This window comes from Sebastes fasciatus, chromosome 15, assembly GCF_043250625.1.
Source record: "Sebastes fasciatus isolate fSebFas1 chromosome 15, fSebFas1.pri, whole genome shotgun sequence".
Lineage (NCBI taxonomy): Eukaryota > Metazoa > Chordata > Actinopteri > Perciformes > Sebastidae > Sebastes > Sebastes fasciatus.
The window spans coordinates 7,640,301-7,652,328 of record NC_133809.1 but is presented as its reverse complement, the minus strand read 5'-3'; the positions used below and the strand labels follow the sequence as shown (position 1 = coordinate 7,652,328).

Below are 12,028 nucleotides of genomic sequence, written 5' to 3'. Positions count from 1 at the left end.
GGTCACTTTCGGTCATTTGTGTAATGTAAAGTAGCGGAGGTCTGCTATTGTCCGTGCTGTTTACTGTACTTCCGCTTTCCAAAATCGAAAACCTGCGAAACCCTGCCTAGCATACTACAAAATAAATCGATTTACGTTCCATACTACATACTACTGACAAACGCAGTATGCAGTACATACTGCATACTGCATTTGTCAGTAGTATGTAGTTTCGGATACAGCAACGAAGAATTTTGAAATTTGTGCATCTGACTTGACTTCTTCTCCACATAAACAGCGGCCGAGGCTCATGGGTATTGTAAATGCTAAATGGACTTGCATTCAAAGTGCTTTACACTACATTTCATCATTCACCCATCCACACACACATTCATACACTGATGGCAGAGGCCGCCATGCAAGGTGCCAACCTGCCCATCAGGATCTGATCTAAATACTCATTCACACACAGATGGCACAGCATTCGGGAGCAATGTGGGGTTAAGTATCTCGCTCAAGGACACTTTGACATGTTGAAACGCCGACCTTCCGATTGGTGGGCGACCCGTTCTGCCTCTGAGCCACAGCCACTCTTATTGTAGTATTTATAGCCACCCCGACCATGACAAGCTGATGGACATGATTCACAAGAATCCCATGTTTCTATGTTAAATAACATTGAGAATATCTTTAAAGAAAATAGTGAATAGAGAATATGGGGAAACTTTGCACCTTTATTCACAATTCTGGTTGAGGTTGGAGTTATTTTACCCGCAACATAAGTGAAAACACCTCTGCCATTTTCACAATTTGTGAAGCTAAAACAAGCTAGAAGACATTTAGGGGCACTTTAGCAATTTAATATTGCATTTGCAAAAAGATGGGGGACTCACAGGCAGAAGATTAAAACAAAGAGGTCAAAATTGAAGCAAACAGACTGGATCCTATATTCCTACATTTCCCATAATACATCCAATAGCTTCTTTTTGTTAGACTATTCCTGGTTTTCAAACTTGAATAAATGTGTTGTCACCTGAGTAACTTTCTTAGACCTGACAAAGCTCCTTCCAGAGCCACAGAAGACATTATATAACCATTCTCACAAGCAGTACTAGTACTATTAAACTGATCTTCACGTGTAAAATCAGTGGAGTGGCCCTTTAAAATGAGCTCAAACAGAAAATCGTTTGTTGTCTCATTTAGCCAGAGTGGACTTCGAGAGAAAGCAGAGATTGTTTCACTCTGATAAGAAGCTGCATATCTTATGAAACTATTACAAAACAAACAAAGAAAATGTCTGAAAGAGCAGACGCGACCGCAGTGAAAGCTCTCACGGCTTTTGTTGAAAAAGGAAAAGCTCTGCTGGACATCGCCGAGAAGGAGAGCAGGGAAGGTAGGCAGCATTTTGTGTGGACGGACAAGTGCACATAAAAATAGACGTGCAGACAGCGTGTTCTGCAGTTGGCAGGCGATTTACGGTCGCACCATGAGTGTGGGGGGGAAAGCAGGAGGCCTGCCAATCATTAGATGTAAAGAATGAACCCAAACAAACATTAACTTCATTTACTTTATCTCACACAGGCTCTTTCCAGGAATTCATCAGGCAGAAAATCCGCATAGAGCAAAAACAGTCACTGCTCGGTCTGATTGAAGCTGCTGCAGCTTTGTACAGAAGGTTATGAGCCGTACACTCTGTTTATGAACAGCCTATAAAATACCATTTCTATTAAAATAAAAAGTAAATAGAGCTTCACTAGAGCAGCACAGATTCAGAGATGAGTTGTTTACTTCTATTTTTTTCTAATTTCACAGTTTGTCTGTTAAAAGGAAAAATGATGCAGAGGACCTCTGGAGAAAAAACACTCAGTAAGAGCAGTTAATCGATTACAGAAAATGATTCTGCAACTATTTTGATGGTCAATTTTTTTCCAAATCACGTTTCAAGCAGAAATACCAAATGTCCCCTAGTTCCAACTTCTTAATTGGGATCATTTGCTGTTGTTTTATGTGATAATAAATAAATAATTTTGTTTTCTGGCACTTTCTGGCATTACGTAGAGCAAATGATTCATCAATTAATTGAAAAAAACAATCAGCAGAATAATCAATAATGAAAATAATTATTGATTGCAGCCTGAGTAGGAACAAAAATATATATTTTCTTCTTAATGAAGAAAGTCCCTTCATCTCTGAGCATCTGTTCACTAAATTTCCAAACAAAATTTCTTGGCACAAGTGAGGAAATCACTTAGTCATCAAAATACACAGCTTAAACTTTTATTTTGATGTCTTTTAAATATATTTTGTTATATTTTACTCTATATAGAGCAGATTTAGACTCATAGAGAGGCCATCAAACCTGCTGTAACCGACACCCTGACGTAGTAAAAATCTGCTGATTGTGCAACAATAAAAATCCCTGTCCATTCATTCATAATATAACTTACAGTCCCTATAAACTGAAACAACAGTAAAAACGTTTGTTGTGTGACTCCTCCAGCTGTGCTGCTTTACAGGACGCCGTGCAGGACTTTCAGCAACTAGAAGTGAGTAACAGACATAACAAATACTTTCAAAAATATTCTCATCAGGGAACTGATTTTTTCGGGAATCGTTTTTTACCGACTGTGGCGGATGTAACACAGCTGCAGTGGGATGCCTTTCTGCAGAGTCTGGATGATGAGTTACAACTGAGTGCTGAAATACTGGACAGGGACTATCAGTCAAAATGTATTTCACCAGATACATCTCTCATCGATGCCAGAACAGGAGAGTAAGTTTGATTCATTGATTGTAATTAAACTAAACACTGTTATAAATGACATCATCTGCCAAACCCCTTTGTGTTGGTGTGGCTTGCGGTGCGTTTAAGTGTTTTCTGTGTGTTTTGCAGAACACTAATATTAGAGAAATATCTTGGGAAAGGTAAAAAGATCCTGCTGGTGTTAATCCGTCAGTTCTCCTGTCTACTCTGCCGTCTCCACCTTAAAGATCTGGAGAAGAATCAGGTAAACACGAGGTTCTGGAAAGTTCACGTTTACTACAGTACTTTTGTTTTTCACCTGTTCAAACAAAAGCCAACTGCAAAATTCAGTATCATGAGATAGATTTTTAAGGAAATGTAATGTCTCTGTCAGTGAAGCATGTTCTGTTATGTATTTCTTATAATCAGAGAGCAAAAACTGGAAAGCGTCCAGTCCTGTTCCTGCCAAAAAGCTTGTTAATTAATCCGCAGGTTAACTACAGTCAGACGCCACCTCAATCTATAAAATAAGCTTTCAACTGAATTACATCCAGCTGCCTCTGGATGTAATTCTCCTTTAAAATCTTGTATGTTCTCTCCCAGGTATGACCATTTAAGGTGTATGTATCTACAATCTGTCATATATAACATTTAACTTTGTCTCTGTATACGACATTCTTTTTCAGAGGTCCTTTGATGCACACTCAATTGAAGTGGTGGTGGTTTCATTTGGCTGTCAGGAGGGAGCTTCACACTGGCTGCAGCAGACTAGCTGTCAGTTCGACATGCTGTTGGACCCTGAGAGAAAGGTCAGAGGTCAACGCCACGCCACGATAATACAGAATACACATTTCATGATGATAAGCTAGCGGTTAACTCTGTTGGGTGCTGCAGATGTACGCTGCGTTCGGCCTGGGAGCGTCTCTGAAGAAAGTACTGAACTTCAGTAACATGCTGCTCTATGCTGAATACGTGGTGGACAACATGGAGTTTCCAAGAGGGCTTCCATCGATTCAAGACGACATGTTTCAGGTAAAATAACGCTCGCAGCTTCAAGTACAAACAAAGACATTTGAGGCGGCAGCAGCAGAACTTGATGTTTCCTCGTGCAAGGCATCTAAAGTCCTTTATTCTCCAGTGAAACTTCTCATTTAACCAATGAAAATACAATAAAAATGGGCAGAGCATGTTTACATGTGTGTAAATATGTGGACGTGAAGCATAAAAGGAAACGCTTTTCTTTGTTCAGTGTTAAACATATTTTCTCCCATGACCATTTTAGTTTTAACATCTCCACAGAAAGTTTATTAAAGTTTATTTTAGAGCTGTCAAAGTTAACGCGCTAATAACGCCACTAATTTCCTTAACGCAATTTGCGATATTTAGGTCGTAACGGATTCAGTTTAGAGTGATGATACTGGCATCATATGAAACTAAAAAAGCCTAAGGAATCCATTGGTGGCAACTATGTCATACTAGCTTGTTGCGAAGGAGGCTAAATAACGCTCCAAACTTGAACTAAATTTTGGCGAGGAAAAACTGCCATGGCCATTTTCAAAGGGGTCCCTTAACCTCTGACCTCAAGATATGTGAATGTAAATGGATTCTATGGGTACCCACGAGTGTCCCCTTTACAGACATGCCCACTTTATGATCATCACATGCAGTTTGGGGCAAGTCATAGTCAAGTCAGCACACTGACACACTGACAGCTGTCGTGGCCTGTTGGGCTGTAGTTTGCCATTTGAGCATATTTTCTATGTTAAATGCAGTATCTATGAGGGTTTCTGGACAATAGTTGTCATTGTTTTGTGTTATTAATTGATTTCCAATAATAAATATATACATACGTTTGCATAAAGCAGCATATTTGCCCACTCCCATGTTGATAAGAGTATTTAATACTTGACAAATCTCCCTTTAAGGTACATTTTGAACTGATAAAAGATTTGCAATTAATCGTGATTAACTATAGACAATCATGGGATTAATTGCGATTCAATATTTTAATCGAATGACAGTCCCTTAGTTTATATATAGCTCTTTGTTGATTTTGTTTCCTCTGTATTTTTCAGCTGGGAGGAGACTTTCTTTTGGACGAACATGGGAGGGTGCTGTTCTCTCACTGCTGTCAGAGTCCCATAGACAGACCCTCAGCGGAGGACATTTTATCTGCACAGTGAACTCCTTCATGCACCACACAGGTTTTCAGCTGATGAACTTCTTGTACCAGATTAGAATAAGAGTGATTGCTATAGGCTAAGCTGTAAACGGATAAATATTGTGGCATATTAAAAGGTTTTAACTTGTTGATAACAAATATATGATATGATGAATACATCCTATGAAATGTAACTATGTTAACCAAGCTCACTTTGTAATAAAAATCAAATTAAAAACATGAACATAGACCTGTGTGGTATAAAATATAAGCATCAAGCGTCCTCTTATGTTCTACCTTTCACTGCCACATATAAAAGGGGAGGACAAAATAACAGGAACGCCCAACAATTTAATGTGATCTAATGGAAAAACCCAGCAAAAAATCTTTGTATAGCTCATAAAGGTATCGAGACTGTAGTTTGTGCTGCTGTTGTACTGAATTATCTTTGCAGGTGTTCCTATTATTTTGTCCACCGTGATCTTTTCATCTTAATCCCGACAGCACACATTAATGTGACAAAATGAATATTGCAGTGGACACAAAGACTGCACTAATATAGGTCTGCAATTAACAGTTATTTTCATCATCAAATTATCTGCAAACTGTTATCTTGATTAATCAATCAATCTGTTCTGTCTATAAGTAAGTCCAAAGTAAATGTTATTTTGTCCGACCAACAGTCTAAAACCCAAAGATATTCAGCTTACAATTGTAGAAGACTAAAGAAACCATCAAATATATCTAATCTATATTCTGTGTATGGGTGCACATGCACTGACACATACACCAAACAAGCCACATAACAGAAAGGTTGTATAACCAGTTATATCATGGGAAAAGTTGCATTTTTGGTTAATGTTTACGTTATGTTACATTGTGACTGCTGGGAGTGTACATGTCTGTGTTTCACCTTGGTTGACGGATGGGCCAGACACAATTACACCACTCTGTTCTCGAATTTAACACTTTTTTTAAATTTTCCTATATACTTATCAGTTACTTTTCCAATCAGCAGCACTTATTTAACAGGAAAATACGTCACTTTTAATGGTTGGCCTGTTACATCCGGTTATGTCCTTCCTTATAAACAGTGGTGAAGAACACCAGGAATAAAATGCCAGGAGTTGAGTTTTCATTAAAACTAAATTATGACTGGTGTGTTAACTGCATGCCAAATTTATCAGAGCAAACAACGACAATTGCCTCCTAAGTTACTTTATAACCGGTTGCTGACAAGCAATGTAGAATTTAAAAAGTTATTTTTTTAAATGCAGTCTGGCACAGTGCAAACTGCTAATTAGCACTTAACACAAAGTACAACTGAGGATGATGAAAATGTCACTAGTTTTGCAGGTATTTGGACATAAACCAAAGTGCTGGACCAATTCAAATGAACTGATGAAGGAGCGACAGGAAAAGTCAGGATCATCAAAGTTATTACAATTGATCCTGAGGAGAACATGAATGTCTGTACCAAATGTCATGACAATTCATCAAATAGTTGTCAAGCTATTTCACTAAAAAAACAAAAGTGACAACCTTCCGATGGCGCTAGGGATAAAGTCAGGGGTTCACAAAGTCACTAGGATTCATCCTCTGGGTATCATGGATGTCTGTACAAACTTTCATGGCAATCCATCCAATAGTTATAGAGATATTTCAGTCTGGACCAAAGTGGCGGACTGACCGACTGACCAAACCATCAACATTACCATTCATAAGAAGGAAAGAAAAAGCTAATACTAAATGAGTTTTTGTAAGGTGCATTAGTTTAAAATATATATAGGAAAAAAATATAGGAAAAGATCCAAGTAAGGGGCAAAACTGCCCTCTGAAGAGAAAGTGAATTTCTGTCCCTGATAGGAATCGGGGTCAAGGGGAGATAAAGGCAGTAAAGGGGCCCCTGGAGTTGTGTTAACAGGGTCAATAAGTCCCAGGCACAGGTTGTCATAATAAACTTTCTCAGTTCCTTGAAAAGATGATCAGTAAACTCAAGAAGTGAGACAGAAAGAAGGACTTTGATCATCACTCGTGCCCCGCTCGTCTCTTTAAAGATGCGTCACTTCTTGGACATCCTCAGTGCAGCTGCTTTAACAGACCCAGCATCTTATTTCAGATAATCAGATAATCAGCAGAGATGGCAAATGTAGACAACCTCATCGAGCACATAGGAGACTTTGGGCCTTTCCAGAAGAAGATTGTTACACTTGGTTCATTTCCGTTGGTACTTTTTGCTTTTGTGCTTGTCGGGGTTGTTTTCTTAGGGCACACTCCGGATCACTGGTGTCGGAGTCCTGGATCTGAGCTCCTCCGGGAGGAATGTGGCTGGACAGAAGTCGAGGTGCGGGAAGTCACGGCTCCCCACTCTGAACAGTCAGGATCCTACAGCCGCTGCATGAGGTTTGCAGTGGACTGGAGCAAAATGCAAAACAAATGCAGCGAACTTGACTGGCCGCTGACTCTTAATGCAACCGAGTTGGCGCCTTGTGATGGCAGATGGGAGTTTGATAAAAGCCACAGCACTATTGTTTCTGAGGTAGATATATATCCTTTATACTTACTAACATAAACAGTGTTAGAAATATGAAATAAGAGGCTGCACCATCATCTTATATTGTCAATACTTTTACTATTTTTATGAATTAAGATTAGATTTCGTTTTTGATGAAATTTCTGCAACATTTCTTTCCTCTTAGTTCTCGTTGGTCTGTGAGAAATCCTGGCTCGCTGATCTGAATCAAGTTTTCCTGGCATGTGGGTATTTTATTGGAGCTTTTGTCACTGGCTACATCGCCGACAGGTTTGTTATGCACTGTTCAGTTGCAACTGTTCCCCCTCACAATTTCCACATGCCAGCATTTGAGTTTTTAATTTTTTCAAATAATAATAATACTACTTGGTGTTTTCACAGGTTTGGTAGAAAGCCATGCTTCATTGTATCGATGGTTGGCCTTGGTATCTCAGGTATCGGGGTAATGCTGTCGCCGTGGTACCCGCTGCTGCTCGCCTTTCGATTTCTGCAAGGGTTTTGCGGAAAGGGAGCATGGGTGGCCATCTATGTACTTGGTATGTTGAGAAACTGGAAAACTAAAAATGCTTTAAATGCAAATGTATTAGGGCTGTCAAAGTTAATGTGATGATAGTTCAAATTCGTTTTAACCCCACTAATTTCTTTAATGCATTAACGCAACTGGCGATTTTTAGGTTGTAGCGGGCTCAGTTTTAAAGCTAGCTGCAATTCACTATGGACTATCATGCGATTAGTCACAATTAAATATTTTAATTGATTAATCGCATGTTGGTCAATAGTTAATCACGATTAATCGCAAAATAATCACACATTTTTTATCTGTTCAAAATGTACCTTAAAGGGAGATTTGTCAAGTATTTAATACTCTTATCAACATGGGAGTGGGTAAATATGCTGCTTTATGCAAATGTATGTATATATTTATTATCGGAAATCAATTAACAACACAAAACAATGACAAATATTGTCCAGAAACCCTCACAGGTACTGCATTTAGCATAAAAAATATGCTCACATCATAACATGGCAAACTGCAGCCCAACAGGCAACAACAGCTGTCAGTATGTCAGTGTGCTGACTTGACTATGACTTGCCCCAAACTGCATGTGATTATCATAAAGTGGGTATGTCTGTAAAGGGGAGACTCGTGGGTACCCATAGAACCCATTTACATTCACATATCTTGAGGTCAGAGGTCAAGGGACCCCTTTGAAAATGACAATTTTTCCTCGCCAAAATTTAGCATAAGTGTGGAGCGTTATTTAGCCTCCTTCCCGACAAGCTGGTACAACATGGATGCATCAATGGATTCCTTAGGTTTTTTAGTTTCATGTGATGCCAGTATCTAGCTTTAAATTGAACCGGCTACAACCTAAAAATTGCATGTTGCTTTAATGCGTTAGAGAAATTAGTAGCGTTAAAATGAATTTGCGTTAATGCGTTAATATCGCGTTAACTTTGACAGCCCTAATATATATATATATATATATATATTAGGACAACTGCAGGGTCACATATGTTATTCTATCTATTAATGTAAGTTAATGCCTGATACTAATATTTTATAACCAGCGTCTGTCATTCATCTGTGTTTTGACAAATACATGTGAAGGAGGTTAGTCTATCTGCTAAAACATATCATCTTTTTTTGCTATAGTGATAGAGTTCTTTGGATCAAACAACAGAAAATTTGTGTCCATGGTGAATCGGACTTTCTACTCCATCGGCATGGTCATGCTGCCAGGTCTGGCTTACTTCCTGTCCTCCTGGAGGACTCTGCAGCTGATCATGAGTCTGCCCTGCATCCTGTTTATCTTTTACGTCTGGTATACATACATTTTCCTCATATATGCCAGTTTTATTTATACGCGGGTAGCTCTGATGTTGATATTGAAACCAACAGACGTGTGTTGGTTTTTAAAAGGCTTGTTCCTGAATCTCCACGTTGGCTGTTCTCACAAAAAAGAACGACAGAGGCCATGAGAGTTGCCGCGGACATTGCAAAATGCAACGGGAGATCTTTACCCCATAATCTTCCAGAGGTATGACATTATATCCTGCGTACATCTTTGTTCACCTTTGCTTTTGTCAATGCAAATGTAAATATGGAAATTTCATTAACCGTTCAATACAATATTTTTCAGATAATTCTTTTGGAGGAAAAGAAAGAAGTGAATCCTGTATCAGTAATGGATTTGTTCAGGACACCAACCATAAGAAAAAACACACTCATTTTAACTTATGCCTGGTAAGTCTGTTTGATAAGTCTCTTCCTTCTACATGATACTATAAAATACCACATTCCTGGAGGATGTGTTAGTAATTTAAAAAATACATTTTACTCGGTATTCCTCTCATCCAGGTTTACGAGTACCGTTGTGTTTCAAGGCCTGGTCTTGCGGCTGGGGATCACAGGCAACAACCTCTACTTGGATTTCTTTATTTCTGCTGCGGTGGAACTTCCCACCGGCCTCATCTTCTACCTGCTGGTCGACAGAGTCGGTCGACGCTCCCTCATGGCCATCACCAACTTCACCGGTGGCATCGCCTGCCTCGTAGTCCCCTTCGTCTCCTCTGGTACGTATAGCTGACGGTGCATGTGGCATCAGGTGAAACATTTTAAATGGATTGTGATGATTTCTTAACAATGATAGGTAAAAAGTTCCTGGTTGCTTCATACTTGGATCCCATTTCCATCCTGCGTTTTCTCTTGTCCGTCGTCCCTACAGATTTTGCCGTGTTGAAAAAGTCGATTGCGATCATCGGGAGGCTTGCTGTCGCCATTGGAATTGAGACCGTGAACTTTGCAAACGCAGAGATGTATCCGACACCTCTGAGGTGCGAATCCAATGAGTTTTGTTAGATATAACTTGTTTTTTATGTGAACATCAGACTACCAAGTACAGAATTCAAAACAAATTCACACAACTCGTTATAATCAGGTCTTTCTGCACGGCCAAAACATACAACTTCCACTTTGCTTTTTAATTTCTCACAGAAATTTGGGTGTGTCGGTGTGCTCATCAGCCAGTGACTTCGGAGCAATTGTGGCCCCATTTCTGCTGTACAGACTGGCCAGTATCTGGCAGGAGCTGCCTCTTTTACTTTACGGTAAATTTCAGTCTTCCTAGACCTACGATACATAGGGAAATTCAAACGTAGCAATTTAAGATATCTTTTTCCGTCTCATAGTAAAAAGTGACTTACGTTTGTTCCAGGTGTGATGTCGGTGCTGTACAGCATATTGGTGACGAGGTTGCCTGAGATGAGCGGAGTCGCCCTGCCAGAGACCATCGAGGATGTGGAGAATCTGGGAAGGTAAAAAAATTAAAATTACAGTATTAGATATATTGGTTTATAAATTATATATTGTATCATAGCTGAAAAAATATCATTATGATTACATTAGTAAAGTGTTTATTACCAGTGTATTGTTAAACACATTATAAAATTTGATATACTACAATCTGTATTTGTTAGAGATTACAAAAATTATTTGTAAATCTTTAAGATTTTGTTTGTAAAACATCTATAAAGGATGAAGGAAGAAGGTGTCTAGAGCGGGTAAGATGGCAGGAAAGGTACAAGAATAGGTGACAAACTGTGAATCTGCTTGTAAATCTAGATTTACAATTAGGCAGATGCATTAGACAGGTTCATGCTTTAATCCTTAATGTGTTTTTCTTGTGTATTTGTGTTTTCTGACAGGGGGAAAGACAAGTCAAAGGAAGCAGAGGGCTTTATTTTATGATTGAAGCCTTGAAGACCACCTGGACTGTTATTATTATTAGTAGTATTATTTTCTACATATTTTCTAATAAATCAACAAATCCCATGAAAAGATTAAAACCAACAATGTACCGATCCTACTAACAAGTAGAGATGTCCCAAGCTGATCCTATGGATCACTATCATTAGCAGAGAGAAGTGTACAAAACATTCAGTTACAGAAGTTTCTCATTTTTAGCCAGCTTTATTTTTTAAAAGTCTTCAGTGGCAGAGACGTCCAAGAGTATTGAGCAAGATTTTTGTATGTAATAATAATGTATAAATCCCAAAATAGCCCATGAAATAAGGAATAATTCCACACATTCTCAGACGGGTATCACTGTTCGAAGCCCAAAAAATGGTATTCGGGACAGCCCTCATCTTATCTGACATCAACTACTACAACACACCATGCACTTGTTTCCAAAACTTAAATGACATGCACATATCAACTTGGAACAACCCAGTAAACTTTGGAAGGATGTTCTCTATAGTAGGCGGCACTACAGCAGCCTGTTAAATTCAAATGGTCATATAACTCAGTAGTCCCAGAGAGGAATATTCATCCTCCAGAAATCATGGCCACATCAGTCAATTTAATGCAGATCCAGATTCTGTTATAAAATTTGTTTAAAAAACTATAAAATTTCTAAACTGTTTTTCTTTTATAAATGTGGAAGATTATGTAACCTTGACAGAGTTATGCACTTTTTCTATTTAATAAATGCAAATAAAAGGAATTATGCTGATTGTATCTGTTTCTCGTATGGATCATCACAGCAAAAACTATCACGTTTCTCCCAATAAAAGGCGTCTTCTCTGCATTTCCCAACATCCAGACAAC

At 38.7% G+C, this 12,028-nt stretch overlaps 2 protein-coding genes across 2 annotated transcripts; both read left to right on the top strand.

Moving 5' to 3' along the window:
• The first annotated feature begins 935 nt into the window (after positions 1 to 935).
• LOC141783420 (uncharacterized) lies at positions 936 to 5,302 on the top strand. Its single transcript, XM_074660713.1, has 9 exons — positions 936 to 1,372; positions 1,561 to 1,654; positions 1,792 to 1,845; positions 2,480 to 2,525; positions 2,625 to 2,752; positions 2,873 to 2,987; positions 3,409 to 3,531; positions 3,617 to 3,754; positions 4,798 to 5,302. The coding sequence occupies exons 1-9, from the start codon at positions 1,273 to 1,275 to the stop codon at positions 4,903 to 4,905; spliced, it is 906 nt and encodes a 301-aa protein (XP_074516814.1). The 5' UTR covers positions 936 to 1,272; the 3' UTR covers positions 4,906 to 5,302.
• A 1,379-nt stretch (positions 5,303 to 6,681) lies between these two features.
• slc22a3 (solute carrier family 22 member 3) lies at positions 6,682 to 11,167 on the top strand. The gene is made up of 10 exons (XM_074661731.1): positions 6,682 to 7,422; positions 7,583 to 7,952; positions 9,074 to 9,242; positions 9,341 to 9,458; positions 9,561 to 9,664; positions 9,779 to 9,993; positions 10,146 to 10,254; positions 10,415 to 10,527; positions 10,635 to 10,734; positions 11,125 to 11,167. Exons 1-10 carry the CDS (start codon positions 7,024 to 7,026, stop codon positions 11,165 to 11,167), a joined length of 1,740 nt encoding a protein of 579 aa, XP_074517832.1. The 5' UTR covers positions 6,682 to 7,023.
• Positions 11,168 to 12,028: the final 861 nt, after the last annotated feature.